The 15,772-nt window shown below is 44.4% G+C and overlaps 1 protein-coding gene across 1 annotated transcript in view; it reads right to left on the reverse strand.

The window, feature by feature from the left end:
• LOC138259730 (insulin-like growth factor-binding protein complex acid labile subunit) overlaps nt 1-14,283 on the reverse strand; it is a 41,566-nt gene extending 27,283 nt beyond the window's left edge. The window contains exon 1 of the mRNA XM_069207623.1: nt 14,036-14,283. Coding sequence (XP_069063724.1) covers nt 14,036-14,283 — 248 coding nt within the window. The remainder of the gene's footprint in view (nt 1-14,035) is intronic.
• Nucleotides 14,284-15,772: the final 1,489 nt, after the last annotated feature.

Here is a 15,772-nt window from a genome sequence, read left to right on the forward strand (position 1 = left end):
ATCTCACCTTTTCAAATCTTAATTTTTTTTGTGGTATTGCAGTACTTCTGCAGCATTGCCGCACAACCGGTTCTCCAGGTACCGTGGGACTGTGCAAGCTTCACATTCTAACACCTGCACTGTCCCATGGTATTCTCACAGGACCATACAGGAGGTCCACCCTGACTTCTGCAGGACCTGACAAAATAGCTCACTGGGTCACCCATGAGTACAGTGGTGTCAGCTGCACAAATAGTTTTTTACATTTTGCCCCTGGGTTGGTCTCTCTGGGAACCACCCCCACGGGGCAATGGGTCAGGATACCCCTACCCTGCCCCCTTGTATATATATTTTTTTTAAATAAACTCTTGACACAAAGACTGAGTCCCCATGTTCTGAAATGGCGGCCTCAACATTTTTGCAGATGTTGCGCCAGACAATAAGATCACTCAGTCTCACAGGAATAGTACCTTCCCCCAAGATTGCAGTAACCAATGGGTAAAAAAGCTCTCTCTGCCAATCAGAGTTTCTTTACTTTTTTAGTTTGCGGTACTGCTGGAGTACTGTGGTATAAAACGTTCAGATACATTTTGACCTTTAGGGCCTGATCACAACTTTGGCGGAGGGGGTTAAATCGTCCCAAATGTGACGGATATCCCACCCACCGTACTACGAGTTCCACAGGATATAATGGACTCGTAATACAGCGGGTGGGATATCTGTCCCATTTGGGACAGATTAACCCCCTCTGCCAAAGTTGTAATCAGGCCCTTAGTTTTCTAAAAAAAGGCTAAATAGATTTACACAAATTCAATAAAACATGCTTTCTGAGTAAAGATCTAGCTTTCCGATGAATCTGGTGTAATTTTGCTCAGCCATTTATCTACATCACCTACCAAAATTCCTATGGGAAATGGTGTTTTAGGACCAGTCCGTTTCCTCGGCCCCTGCTTGATGGATCACCCGAAAATGTTCCAGGAATCAGCTGAGGTGAATGAAGTTTTGTGCAGATTCATCATATGGCGTCAAAGTTATTAACAAAGCAAAAAACTCAATAAATCAATCAGTGTTTGTTAAGCACAACTACTCACCTGTGAGGGTCTCAAGGTGCTGAGGCGTGGGAGTGTGTGTAGCATCCATCAGTGTAGTGGTTCTTCAAATAGTCATGTCTTCAAATAGTCATGTCTTCAGCTCTTTCATGAAGTTGAGAAGGGTGTAGTCTGTCTGAGGTGGGGCAGTAGGGCGTTCCAGGCTGTGGTGGCAAGATAGGAGAATGAGCGTCCCGCTGTTCTTGTTTTTCTGATGCGGGTGCTGCGGTCAGAGAGAGCTGGGCTGAGCGTAGGGTCCTGTGGGGTATGTGGGAATTGAGTCGCTTGTTCAGGTAGGCTGGTCAGGTGTCGTGGAGGGCTTTGTGTGCGTGGGTGAGGATCTGGAAGGGGACTTTTTTCACTATGGGGAGCCAGTGTTGTGTGTGCAGCTGCTGGGAGATGTGACAGTGTTGAGGTAGGCCGAGGACCAGTCTTGCATCAGTGTTCTGGATGTTCTGTAGTTTTCAGGTGAGTTTTCTTGTTGATCCTGGCGTAGAGTGCGTTGCCGTAGTTCAGTCTGCTGGTAACAAGGGCGTGTTGGGTAATGTAGTTGTAGCGATGTTAGTTCCACAAATTCATTGGTTCACCAAAATACATGTTTGAAAAGACAGGTCCTGGCTTACTGGCTCCCTCCTGTAATTATGGCCTTATTAATACCAGCAAGTGTAATTATTGTACTATCACCCCTTTGGCCAGATAATAATATAGTTATTAATAAGAGGAAAATCTTGGATTTATTTGAGTTGGAATCCTCAAAATAGTCAAGTGCTCATGCTCCTAATCTCATGAACAGAAAATATATTTAAAAATTGTATATGAGCATGGACTCATTTCATGCTTCACCTCACTACTAGACGGTAAGCAGAAGTGACGCCATATACAGGAAAGGGAGCTCTTGTACACCTGGTAGTGCCACCAGTTACACGCGGGGCACAAACCCTACCCCACCGGTCTACTTTGCCCATCAAAACATTTGTAAACTGCAAGAATTCAAAACAAGGGGTCACACTATGCAGAATGACAGTCAGCCAGCCCATGCCATGAACTCGCACACCGAGGCTAGGCACTCGTTAGGGGAGTTAGTTGGGGACTGCAATGGACAGCGAAAACACCAGGACCAGGATCAGGACCGGAGGATGTGCAGCAAGGTAAGTGAATGTTTTATTTTATTTTATTCATTGTTGCCTAAGTTGCCGACATGTATCACGTTAACGTTTTAAAGTTGAACATTTTAACTTTAAAAACGTTAATGTAATGCATGTCGACAATGTAGTTGGTGTTTATGCAATGCCAAGGTTTAATTTTCCCCCAGTCAGCATGGCACCTTTTTAACACATTTTCTTGCCCCACCTCTTTCAATTAATGACAGCTGCCACTGCATATTTCAGCCTCTTGATAACATCTCCCACAATTATCCCTGTAGTTGTTAAAAGAAATGTGTTGAAAGTAGTTGCATATTGTTAGACTTTTCATCCTTGGCATGGTCTCCCTTAACTTTTCGCCTCTGTTCCTCAGGTTGTTGATGTGTGCTGAACTCTGATTTTGCTATTTGTTGTACTCTGGGCACTTTACCACTTCTAACCAGTGCTAAAGTGCAAGTACTCCTTTACAAAATGTGTATGTGATTGGTTTAACCATGATTGGCATATTTGATTTTTAGTAAGTCCCTAGTAAAGTGGACTACAGGTGCCAGGGCCTGTAAATCAAATGCTACTAGTGGGCCTGCAGCACTGGTTGTGCCACCCACATAAGTAGCTCTGTAACCATGACTCAGACCTGCCATTGCAGTGTCTGTGTGTGCAGTTTTACCTGTAAATTCGACTTGGCAAGTGTACCCACTTGCCAGGCCTAAAGCTTCCCCTTTCGTACATATCAGACACCCCTAAGGTAGGCCCTAGGTAGCCCCAAGGGCAGGGTGCAGTTTATGGTTAAGGTAGGACATATAGGGCCTCATTATGACCCTGGCGGGCGGCGGAGGCCGCCCGCCAGGATGCCGCCCGCCAGGATGCCGCCCTCCATAATACCGCTCCGCGGTCAGAAGACCGCGGAGGGTATTATGAGTTTTTCCCTGGGCTGGCGGGCGGTCTCCAAAAGACCGCCCGCCAGCCCAGGGAAAAACTCCCTTCCCACGAGGATGCCGGCTCGTAATCGAGCCGGCGGAGTGGGAAGGTGCGACGGGTGCTACTGCACCCGTCGCGTATATCACTGTCTGCTACGCAGACAGTGAAATACTAGCGGGGCCCTCTTACGGGGGCCCCTGCAGTGCCCATGCCATTGGCATGGGCACTGCAGGGGCCCCCAGGGGCCCCACGACAATCCTTACCGCCATCCTGTTCCTGGCGGGCGAGCCGCCAGGAACAGGATGGCGGTAAGGATTGTCAGAATCCCCTCGGCGGCGCAGCGAGCTGCGCCGCCTTGGAGGATTCTTAGGGGCAGTGGAAAACCGGCGGGAGACCGCCGGTTTTCCCGTTCTGACCGCAGCCAAAGCGCCGCGGTCAGAATGACCAAGGGAGCACCGCCGGCCTGTCGGCGGTGCTCCTGCCCCCGTTGGCCCTGGCGGTTCTGTACCGCCAGGGTCATAATGAGGCCCATAGTAATGTGTTTTATATGTCCTGACAGTGAAATATTGCTAAATTAGTTTTTCACTGTTGCAAGGCCTGTCCCTCTCATAGGTTAACATGGGGGCTACCTTTAAATCTGATTAAAGTGTAGATTCCCTTTGGGAGCGGATGGACATGTGGAGTTTGGGGTCTCTGAGCTCACAATTTAAAAATACATCTTTTAGTAAAGTTGATTTTAAGATTGTGCATTTGAAAATGCCACTTTTAGAAAGTGAGCATTTTCTTGCTTATACCATTTCTGTGACTCTGCCTGTTTGTGGATTCCCTGTCTGGGTCAGTTTGACAGTTGGGCTGGTTGCACCTCACACTAGACAGTGACACAAAGGGAGCTGGGGTGTAGCCCGCATATCCTGTTGAGCCATCTGTGCTAGGAGGGAGGGGAGGAGTGGTCACTCTCACTTGCAAGGGCCGTGCCTGCCCTCACACAATGCAGTCTCCGACCCCCTGGTGAGTGTCTGGGGCCTGGCCTGGGCAAGGCAGGATTTCACATTCCAAAGAGACTTTACTTTGAAATAGGCCTACTTCAAAGGAGAAACTGGGTATAAGAAGGGCACCCAAAACCACAGACTTTAGAACACTTCTAGAAACAAGAAGGAGCCTCTGCCTGGAGAAGAGCTGAAGAGCTGAGGAGAAGTGCTGCCCTGCCTGTGACTGTGCTTTGTGGAGCTATCCTGCAGTTGCTGCTTCTGCCAGAGTAAGAGGGCAAAGACTGGACTTTGTGTGCCTTCCATCTTGTGAAGAAATCTCCAAGTGCTTGATTTAGACCTTGCCTCCTATTGTTTGAAGTCTCAGGGACAGCAAAGACTTCTCTCTGCCAGCACCTGGAGTCTCTGGAGAGACTCCTGCTCTGCCAAGTGGTGCCCTACCCAGTTCCTGGGCCCTTGAAAGGAAAGCTGGTGGAAATCCAAGGAAATCGACTTCGGACGACTTCGGGCCAACGCCGCTTCTGAATCCCATGACGCTGCCTGCACCCGACGCCGTGACCTTCACTGGAACGCCTGCTCTTCGCAGGCCCGACGCCGCTGCAGCCCCGCTGAAGTTTGCGACTCAATGGAAGTCACCGCACCACGTCGTGACCGACGCCGCTCGAAGTGCGCAGATTCAGCGTTTCGCACAGACGCCGCGATCCCCGACTTCGCGCATCGGCTTGTTTTCACTCTTCACCAAAGGTACTGTACTTGGGGGTCTACACGACTCCGTGTCGGGCGCCGCTGGTGTCGGCTTGTTGGGAACGACTCCGTCACAACGGCGTGTTAACATCTCATCGAAGCATTTTTTAGTTTCTAAGTGCTATTTTTTAGTTTAATCTTTAAAAATTCATAACTTGACTTGTGTATGTTGGATGTTTGTCGTTTTGGTCTTGTTTTGTTTAGATAAATATTTCCTATTTTTCTAAACCTGTGTTGTGTCATTTTGTAGTGTTGTCATTAAGTTACTGTGTGTGTTGGTACAAATACTTTACACGTAGCACTCTGAAGTTAAGCCTACTGCTCTGCCAAGCTACCAAGGGGGTAAGCAGGGGTTAGCTGATGGTGATTCTCTTTTACTCTGACTAGAGTGAGGGTCCTTGCTTGAACAGGGGGTAACCTGACTGTCAACCAAAGACCACATTTCTAACACATATGCTAAGAATTTCATGATTTTTACTCCAGCAGCTTACCCAACTGTAACCACCAGTGAAGCAGATGCCTTAGTATTTGGACAGCTTTCAGGTTATACACTAAGGGGCAGAATTATCAAAAGGCCTTGCAATGCAAAACAGCACTATAACTTGCTTCACTGTGATGAGTGACCGGGAAACAGCAAAAATGTGCCATGTCTAAGATATGACACATTCCTGCACTCTCCCTGAGCTGGCGCACTGTGCGCTGCCCAACAGCAATGCAGGCACCCTTGTGCCATGGTGCAAAGATGCCTGCGTTACACACAAGATTTATTTTGTACAGGAAAACCTTCCTGTGAAAAAATAATCCTTTAAGATATTTTCTGTTTTTATGTGTGCTGAAGAATGCAAAAAATAACAAGGAAAACAAAGATATTTCTCTTTGAAACATCTCTTTTGGGAAGGTGTACCATTTCAACACAATCCCAGCCATACTAGCCTTAGTAAATTTGGCAGTGCATCAGAAACTGTAGGTGGATGAATAGGAATACCCATAGTCAACCTATGGAACACCCTTCCATGGCAGCGATTTTTGCTACCTTGCGTTACTCTAGATTTACTAAGCCATGCAGAGCAACGAAAGGTGGCTTTACGTGGCCTAGTAAATCCCACTAAAGGGATTGCGTTGTCCTGTGTCACCTTGCATGAAGCAAGGACAATGCAGGCCCTTTGTAAATCTGGGCCTAAGGGTAAAACACAGATTGTAGTAAGTATTAGTCTACACAAGCCCAGTGTGTTGTACCCAAGCCCACTTATTTACGGGAGCGAACCTCTGCAAATTGTGATATTTTTCTTTAAAAATAAATTACTACCCTTTAATTCATAGTGTAAAAGTAAACCTAAGGAATTTACAACGTATATCAATCGGATTCAGTGTAATACAGACGTCAGTATTGCTGAAATCTTTATATTTATTAGCTGAAATCCCTTTTTTGTTCCTCTTATACCCGTTAATAAACCATGCTTGATAATCTGTAGCTTCCTCTGGGGTAATAGGAAGTTGTGACATGCCATCAACAAAAACTGCTGTTACGAAAGGCCGTGCAACCCATACCCGAGTCTTTACTGTACTATTTGGCAGCAATAGGGAAACAGTAATCAATCTTATTTAGGTGGAAACCAGGTGGGGTTTATAATTTCACTTTGCTATCCTGTATGTTTAAACTTAGATTGGGCCAAGAATCTCTATGTTGTTTTTTTTCTTTTAGATCTGAGAGACAAGGAAAGTGAAACACAGGAGCGTCATTTTCTGATGCAAACCCATCCTTATCACATGACTCCTGTCTTAGAAAAGACAGGAGTCATGCCCACCACCCCTGTGGCCAGCACCGGAGACCAGTGTTCCCAGGGTGTGGCCATTACACCCTGTGCCATGCAGGGGGCCCCAAGCTTTGCACCATTATTTAGCAACTCCTCCACCCGTGCATCATTTTAGCACAGAGGGATAAATATGGGGCTATGGAGTTAGCACCATTTTTTGGATGGGGATGCCTACCTTGCATCTCATTGACGCAAGGTAGGTTCACGCATCTAAAAAATGGTGCAAACTCCAATATTTTGACGTTAGATGTGTCTAGCCCCTGATGGCACTTTAATTTAAAAAATAAAATACTTACCTACACTTACCCTACTTACCTGGGATGTGGTCCCTCATCCTCCAGTGTCCCTCTGGTGTAGGTGGGGGTATTCCTGGGGTTTGAGGAGGGCACCTGTGGACCCATTCCATGGGGTTCGATCTTGGATTCTGGCTACCATGACAATGATATTTAAAGATAACAAAGTTAAATAAGTATAGTCTACTGAGGTGTTGTCAGTCTTTGTCAGATGCATTTCATGTTCATAGCTCTAATAAGTGGAGAAATATGGGAAACAACCAATTAGGAAACATTTTAGGGTCGAGCCTGCGTCGCATGCGCTTGCGCATGGTATCACTAGCGAGACGCTTTAGGTATTAGAAAAGGGCTCAGAGCCCTGTCTACGTCACGTCAGTGTGTTTCATTGGCACGTTGGATTGCCTGTTAGAATCCGCTTCTTTTGATTAGAAGAAGGCACGCATACGTCATGCCTTTTCTGGCGGTGAGCCCTCCTCGACCGCAGCAACCAAGTACAGAAAACATGGGAGGCTCACTGGGTTTGTGGACTACTTTTTCTCTGTTTTGACAGTGCGATTTTGCGAGGCAGAAGTCCAGCGCTTCGCATACTATCGACCTTGTTACTCACTTAATTGCACTTTTGCCGATAGGTATTATTAGTGTGAACTGTAGCAGCGCGATCACGCTGTTTTTTTTTATGCAAGAAAAATCAGGTTGGGAGTTTACAACTGTGAACAGCTGTAACTCCGACAAATGCGAGACCCTAGTGCATTGCAAATGCTTGTTTTAACTGCACGAATGCACCCTCATTAATGAACATTGGCCTGACGACTTGGAAAAACAGGCAGTTACAACCTAAATACTGTGGTGACAGCATCTGGAATGGGGTACACAACTCGAAATTTCCTCAATACTAAAAACACAGCACTATAATTCACAATTTAGATTTTATTATACACTGTCTAGATTATATAAATAGAGGTAGGGTAGATGGCAGATCAAAAGTACATGGTTTTCTCATGCTCTTCCCTCAATGAATTTTGGTTGAAAGTATTTGGCAATTAAAGTACTGACAGTATCCCTTCTGATTACACAATCATGCTGGGGTGAATAAACGTACTCTACTAAGCAGCGCTCATTTGCTACAATTGTAATTGTGAATATATGTACTGTCACATAGTGGGCTAACCCTAACACTCTTATCTTTTAGCAGGAGTAGGCAAAATATGTTGATTGTTTCTACTCGCAATCAGCAACCCAATTCCCTAATTTAGAGTTTGGAGGACAGGTAGCCCCATCCCAAAATATCAGTCACGTCTGTGATAGAGGTACCAGTCCACCAAATTCTAAATTAGACCCTAAGGTGTTTTCCAAATTAAACACATCCAGCAGCTGCCAGAATACACATGGGAGTTCAATGGGGAGCACAACAAACACTCTCAAGAAGTCAGGGAAGAGCAATCGCCCAGTAAAGAATCTGGAATAATCTGTGGGAACTGCAGTGCCTGTAAAATATTTGCACCATTTAATTAAAATCTGACAAATTGATTATCACCTTTCAGTTTCTCTTTTGTGAAGGTTAGAGTGACTAAGCAGAATTTCTGATAGACCACACAGTGTGCACTTTAGAAGGTTTCTGTGCTTCAGGAGAGATGATAGGTGGGAACCCAAGTATATAGCTTTGACCTTAGATTGGTAGCCACTGCTAGCTTGTCCATGGTTGGCAATGAGGTGTGGCTGGTTGCCACTGGCGTGCCCTGAAACCACAATGCTGACAGGTAGTAAGTGGATGTTAGACCTGACAGCCTTAGGGTGGTCTTCCCCCAACTTGTTTGCCTGCCTCCCTCTATTTTTATTTTCTCGGTTTTGCTGGGTTTAGGAATCTGCACACTTTACCACTGCTGACCAGTGCTAAAGTGCTTGTGGTCTCTCCCCTAAACATAGTAATTTTGGCTCCTACCCAATTGCCATACTTAATTTATCTTTAAGTCCTCAGTAAAGTGCACTATATGTGCCCAGGACCTGTACATTAAATGCTACTAGTGGGCCTGCAGTACTGATTGTGTCGGCCCCATAAGAAGCCCATTAACCATGTCCCAGGCCTGTCACTACAAGGCCTGTGTGTGCAGTTTCACTGCCACTTCGTCTTGGCATTTAAAACTACTTGTCAATCCTTAAACTCCCCTTTTAATACATATAGGTCACCCCCAAGGTAGACCCTATGTAGCCCACAGGGCAGGGTGCTATGAAAGTAAAAGGCAAGGCATGTACTTGTAAGTTTTACATGTCCTGGTAGTGAAACACGTTCAATTTGTTTTTCACTATTGTGAAGCCTGCTCCTCTCAAAGACCAGCATTGGAAAATCCCTTATATACTTTCAAGTGGTAATTTCAGGTCTGAAAGGAGTGGCATTGTAATTTTGGTATGGTTGGAATGGTAGCGAGAAATCATGCTTACTGGTGAGGTTGGATTTAACATCACTATTATAGAAATGCCACTTTTAGAAAGTAGCATTTTTCTGCACTTTCTGCTCTCTGTGCCTTACAACCTTTCTCTAATCCACATCTGGTCTGTGCAACTCGAAAGCTCTCCTTGTGCATTCCACCCAGACGGCCATAAACACAGAACACTCAGCTGCATCTGCATTCATCTGCATTCTGATGGGTCTTTCTGGGCAGAAAGGGTGGAGGGGCTCTCACTTTCACTTCAAAGGCTTGTTGCCTGACCTCATACAAAGGACTGATAACCCCCCACACATCTCCTGGCAGACAGTACTGGGTTGAAGGGGGAGCTGGTGCACTTCAAAACAACTCTTTGAATTTGAAAATCAGACACTTCTGGAACTACAGCTGAACTCTGCCAGAAAGACTGCTGTGCTACCAAAAGGACTCATCTGGACTGCTTTTCAGAAAGGACTGCTCTCTTGCTTGTTGCCCTGCTGCTTGCTGTTCCCTGACTCTGCTAGAAGGACTTTGCCTTACCTCCAGAAGTTATCTCCAAAGGCTTGGACTAAGCTTGCCTCCTGTTAAGAAGTTTCATGGCTATCAAAGACTTCAGCAGAGGGAGAAAAGCCACTGCGCTGTTAAACCGGCGCAACGCCTGCAAAACTCGATGCATTGTCTGCAGACACAGCGCCTGTCTCACGGCTGAAAAGTCAGTGCAGTGCTTCCTGAGTCAATGCAGTGCCTCTTTCATCATTGCAGCGTGTTTTGGATTTTCCATGCATCGTCCGTGGGTGTCGAAATATCCCTGCACTGCAGTAAGGAGCCAAATCTGCACTCCCAGAAATTGACACATCACCTTGCCCGCTGGGAAAGGATTGATCACCTCCACTGCATGAGAAAAATGGGCTCATCGCTTTACTTTCTGAATCATAACCTCCTCTGAGCCCATCTGTGTCATTATTTTTGGTGCATTCCTAGTACTTTGTGCTAAAAAGATATATCTATTGAGTCCTATGGATTAAGAGGTACCTAAACTTCTAAAAAGTGGTATCTTGGCTTTTGCATGGCGGATTATGGTAATTTTGTGGTGTTTTCACTGTGTTACTGTATGAGGTATGCACAAATACTTTACACATTGCCTTCCACATTAGGCCTGCTTGCTCTGTGCCAAGCTATCAGAAGGTAAGCACAGCATGATTTAGGTTGTGTTGCGACTTACCCTGACTAGGATTGTCGGCACTGCTTAGACAGGGTGAATACCTCTTCCGACTAGAGACTCAATTTCTAACAGTAGGGCTGAGAGATAGCAGTTATTTTAAAGTGAGCACACCTCTGAGTAAAATGAACATATAAAAGTATTGTCAAGAACCACCAGGAGAGAAATCTTTGAATTACCCTTATTTGTACAGAGTCATCCCTTTTGTTGTTAGCCTTGGCAGCGATAAGACCTCTCATCCGCCTTGAAAAGTTAGTAAGCGCCTTAGAGGCCACAAAAGGGTGCCTCTCTAGGACTTATCAGTTGATCTAAGAATCCAAACCAGTGGCTAAACACCCATTAGAAGCCCTTTTATATTATTTTTATAAAGAGTTTACAGTGTATACGATGGAACAGCACAGTAAAGAAATACACTTTCCACATTATTGACCTTAAATCCAACCAAACATAAAGAGTTACAAAAAAAGACCCATTTCAGTGCATTGATAATAGCCCACAGCAGATACTAAATACTCATAAAGGCAGTTGGAATGACAATAATTTCCATCAGCCACTTCTGATACTGGATTCTGAAAGTGGTGGTGAAAAAAAAAGAGTTAATACTCGACAAACCATCCTTATACTGACAAACTACTGCACCATTTAAAAAACGGAGCCCAGATCAACTTTCCATCCAACCAGATTTTTTACCTCTCCTTTCGTATAAAGCCATTTCCAAATTATAAATCTATATGAGCTGAGTAAGCCATTTCTGAATTGTTGGAGGCCAGTTGTCCACGAAAGAGAGGCAATACAGAGACGGTCACTGCCATTGCTGTAAATACAAACCGTTGGACATAGCCAGGGACACTCTCCTTATGTACATCTAACACTATGAGTTGAGGGATTATCTCCATACAAATACCTAAGGATTATTCGAAAAACATTTCAATCCCTCCCCACAATGACTCCCACACTGGACATGTAACGAACATATGAATAATGTCAGCAGCTGGACATTAACATCGGGGACAGATAGTACCCGCTGCCCTCCCCACCTCACGATTTTCCATGGGCTGTAGTATAGGTCAAATATTGTCTTATAATGCTGTGGCTGCACATTAACTGACATAAATATAGAATGTACCAACTCAATAGATAAAAAAAATGAACAAAAATAGGCACCCAGCATTGTATGACATTTTTCTGGGCGTTTCTATAAGTTAATATTGGAGAGGGCACTTAACACTGTATACAACTGACTAATAGTACAAGGATCCCCCCGACCAACTGTTCAACAAATTCAGTCTTCTGAAATCCCCGGGCCCCCCCGCATTTTCGACTTAAAAAGTCTCTAATTTATAAGAACTTAAAAAAGACTTGCCATGATAGCTCAAATTTATTCTGTAGCTCTTCAAATGACAGAATACCATCCTGCGAAAAAAATCCTCTAGTCATGCAACCCTATGAGAAGCCCATTCAGAAACTGGTAATCTTCTAAATATATCCGGAAGTACCGGATTATTCTTCAAAGGGGTGTAATAGTTAATAGTGTCCCAACCCTAATTTTTTACATCACAATGCCCAGACCTGATGAGAGCCATAAACGGTCTTAAACCAAACCTTTTTGAAATAGCTGGGTTCCAGGTGCCTCCAAAAGGCTTCCTTCCCTAGTAAGAATTCATAAATAGATGGAATTCCTGCCGCTCCAACCTCTGTCCATGAATCCCTATCATTAAAGAGTGGCTGCATATATTGAAGCGCTGCTGCCCAGTAATGTAACTTAAAGTCAGGTAGTGCCCAACCACCTCCCCCTAGGTAACACCAAAAATTTAAGATCTCTTCTAGCCTGAGTAGTCCCAGACAAATCGTGAGATCATGTTGTCAATGGTTTTAAACCAGCTAAGGTTAAACTCAAGCGGTATGGCTCTGAAAAAAACAATATTTTTGGCAACATAATAATTTTAATGATATTACACCGACCTATAATAGTTAGGTGTAAATTGTCCATTCTGTGCAGCGCTGCATCCAGTTTGGCAAGAACGGGAAATAAATTACATTCAACTAATTGATTCAGTTCTGAGATTGTAGTGCCCCCCAAATACACAGCCTTCCCTACTACCCTGCTGTCTTGAAGCTTGACATTACGATTAATGATCATTTCGGTCCTGATGCGGTTAAGCAGGTAACCTGATAAACAACCAAATCCTGGGTTATTTCCTCTATGTGGGCTTACGCCTCTGCCGGATTCGGGTGTCACTATGGTCACATCACCCGCATATGAATGCGCTTTAGTATTCCAAACTTGAAAGGTTATAGGAAAGTGTGAATTCCAAATTCAAAATAAGGGGATTAATGTATAGTACAAATAAAAGAGAAGAGCAGAGGCACCTTTGTCTTGTGCCCCTTTGTATTTGGATCTCCCAAGCTTGCCCCGGAACATAAACTCTGGCAGTCATTCTATGGTATAAAGCCGCCACTGCATTCATCATCCCTACCCAATTCCAGAGCTACCCATTACTTCCATAAAAAAATATCCCAGGACACTCGATCGAAAGCTTTTTCGGCATCCAGCAGAACTAATGTCATGGGAGATCTGGAAACCATAGAGGCATCTAAAAGAGCGATAATCCAGCAGGTGTGATCTTTAGTACCTCTCCCTGGGATAAATCTGTGGTGCCACGGGGAAACCAACTTGCTCATTACTAAACTCAGTCTTCACGCTAAAATTTATGAATAGATGTTAGCATCACTTTTAATGAGTGTTATAGGCCGATAAGAACCAGGATCTTCCAAAGATTTCCCTTTTTTGGAAAAATAATGATATCGGCAGCCGCCCATGAGTCCGGACAGGAATAGCATTTCTGAACTTGCATAAAAAAAGAGAGCAAATCTGCTTCGATACAATGGAGCAAAGTCTTGTAAAATTCCAATGGAACCCCATCCCCACTCATCCCCACCGACTGCCTTTCCTGATGGCAATTCGCTAGCAGGAGTTTCCAATTCTTCCATAGTCATAGGGTCCTCGAGCTGCATGCGATCCTCAGCACTAACAGTCCCAAATGGAAGTGAATCTAAGTAATGCTGCACTTCCTCCTCAGAAGAATCTACCACCCTTCTGTCTGTGCATAGTTGTTGATAATAAGCCCTAAACACTTCCCAGTCTCCATCAGCATTCGTGGCCAAATGTCCCGCCCGATCCTGAACCGCCTGTACTTCAATGTGAACAGATTTTTGTCTGACTTGGACCGCAAGTTGATGGACAACCTGTTTACTATATTCATATCTCTCCCTCTTCCAAACCATACATTTTGCTGCCACTGTCCTACTTTAAATTTCTGTTATTGCAGCTATTGCCAACACTATGAGATTTTGAAACTCCCCCGGAGATACCACAGTTATTAGCTGTGCTTCTGCCTTCTCAAGGGCCCTATATAACTCTGTTTGTCATACCTTTCATTTTTTTGTTGACTCAAGCCAAAGCTCAAGGTCTCTCCACGTATACCAGATTTAAAGGACTCCCAGACCACCCCATCTGCCGTACTCCCACAGTTAATCTCGATAATATCTGGGATCCGTTGTATCATATGCTGTATGTAACCTTCATGATAGAGGAGCGCCCTGTCAAAAGTCCACTTGACCTCTTTAGATCTGAGGCCATTCTCTTCTAATTCCAACACCAAGGGGTTATGATCGGACATTCCCATGGAAAAAAAATTCAGTATTCATCCCCCTGCATCAAAGTGGTGGACAACAACATATAATCCAATCGAGTATAGGATCTATGAGGGGTGGAAATGTAAGTATATCCTGCATCAGGTGGTTTCAACTGACACCAGACATCGCACAACCATCCCCCAGAGCCATTAAAATTAAAGTCACTGCAGCACACTATTGAGGTAGCCCAGAGTGCAAACTCATTATTAAGCCAGTCGATGATTGTAGGATCATTAGCAACTGATCCATAAACAGTTGCTAGAGTAAAACTACCACTCCCATAATAGCACTCTGTGATAACCCATCTATCAAACATATCTGTTATTGTGCGCTTAAATGTATAATCATTTCCACGAGCCAGAATAGTACCCCTGTGCCTCAATATGCGTCTCCTGCAAACAAAGGATACTGGCATGCAGTGCCTTTAAATAAATTTTCACCCTTCTCCTTTTATTACTGATGTTTAGGCCACATATGTTGATAGATGCAATTCTTCTTTTACCCATCCTCCCAGAACCCATCACCAGAACCAGCATTGTTCTGCCTTTTTAAATGCTTAAGAGATCCACACTTTTCACATCCAATACTCATAATCGTTATAGTTAAATCCACTGATGTCCTTACTTTGTGCTGCCCCATCTTTCTCCTCTCCTATCCTCCCTAACCCCAATCCAGCCACTGTACCTACCCCCTTACAATACCACTGACCACACTTCGATACAGCCATTAGAAGCCCATTTGGAAAATGATCTAGAGCTGACAATTCCAGGTAAGCAATGGATGTATCTGTTGAGTTAGATTCCAGAAATACATAGGAGCATCCCACATAGACAATCGGCCTATAAGGAAGGGCTGTAATGGAACTTGACTCTGAGGATATCAGCCAGGATGTATCCCATGGTGTCCATGACATACTGGTTATGTAACCAAGTGACTGGTGTCTTTATACATATTTGGTGGCCCTATATGGTCATTTGGATATTCTGGAGGTCCTAGGCCATATCAAAAAGATACTAGGATACCCCATAGTGGCAAAACCTTGCACTTTAATACTGGGTGTTAGAAAACTTGAATTAAAATGCATGATACACATGGATTGGGCTTTGATTCAACATATGTTGTGAGTTGATAAGCAACTTATAGCTCTCTACCAGACAAAAACAAAACCCCCCTCCAACAGCTGCATTGTTATGTAAGATATCACCATCATTTGCATGGAACAAGTAACTCACTATCTCTCAGAAGCAGAAAAGAAACTTAAAGCCCAATGGCCATCTCTAATCCACTACCTCTCTAAACTGGAATTTCTATGTTTTATACATCCCAGACAACGAGTGTTCAATCTCTTTAAATTGGAGAGGGTATGGTCCCTGTAAAGGTTGAACAGGGAACTGACACTATGTCACCTCCCATCACTCCCACATGGCCCCCACAAAGCTCAGCATCTTCCAATGACTGTCCCTTTTGGGGCTT

This window comes from Pleurodeles waltl, chromosome 9 (genome assembly GCF_031143425.1).
Source record: "Pleurodeles waltl isolate 20211129_DDA chromosome 9, aPleWal1.hap1.20221129, whole genome shotgun sequence".
Classification (NCBI taxonomy): Eukaryota; Metazoa; Chordata; class Amphibia; order Caudata; family Salamandridae; genus Pleurodeles; species Pleurodeles waltl.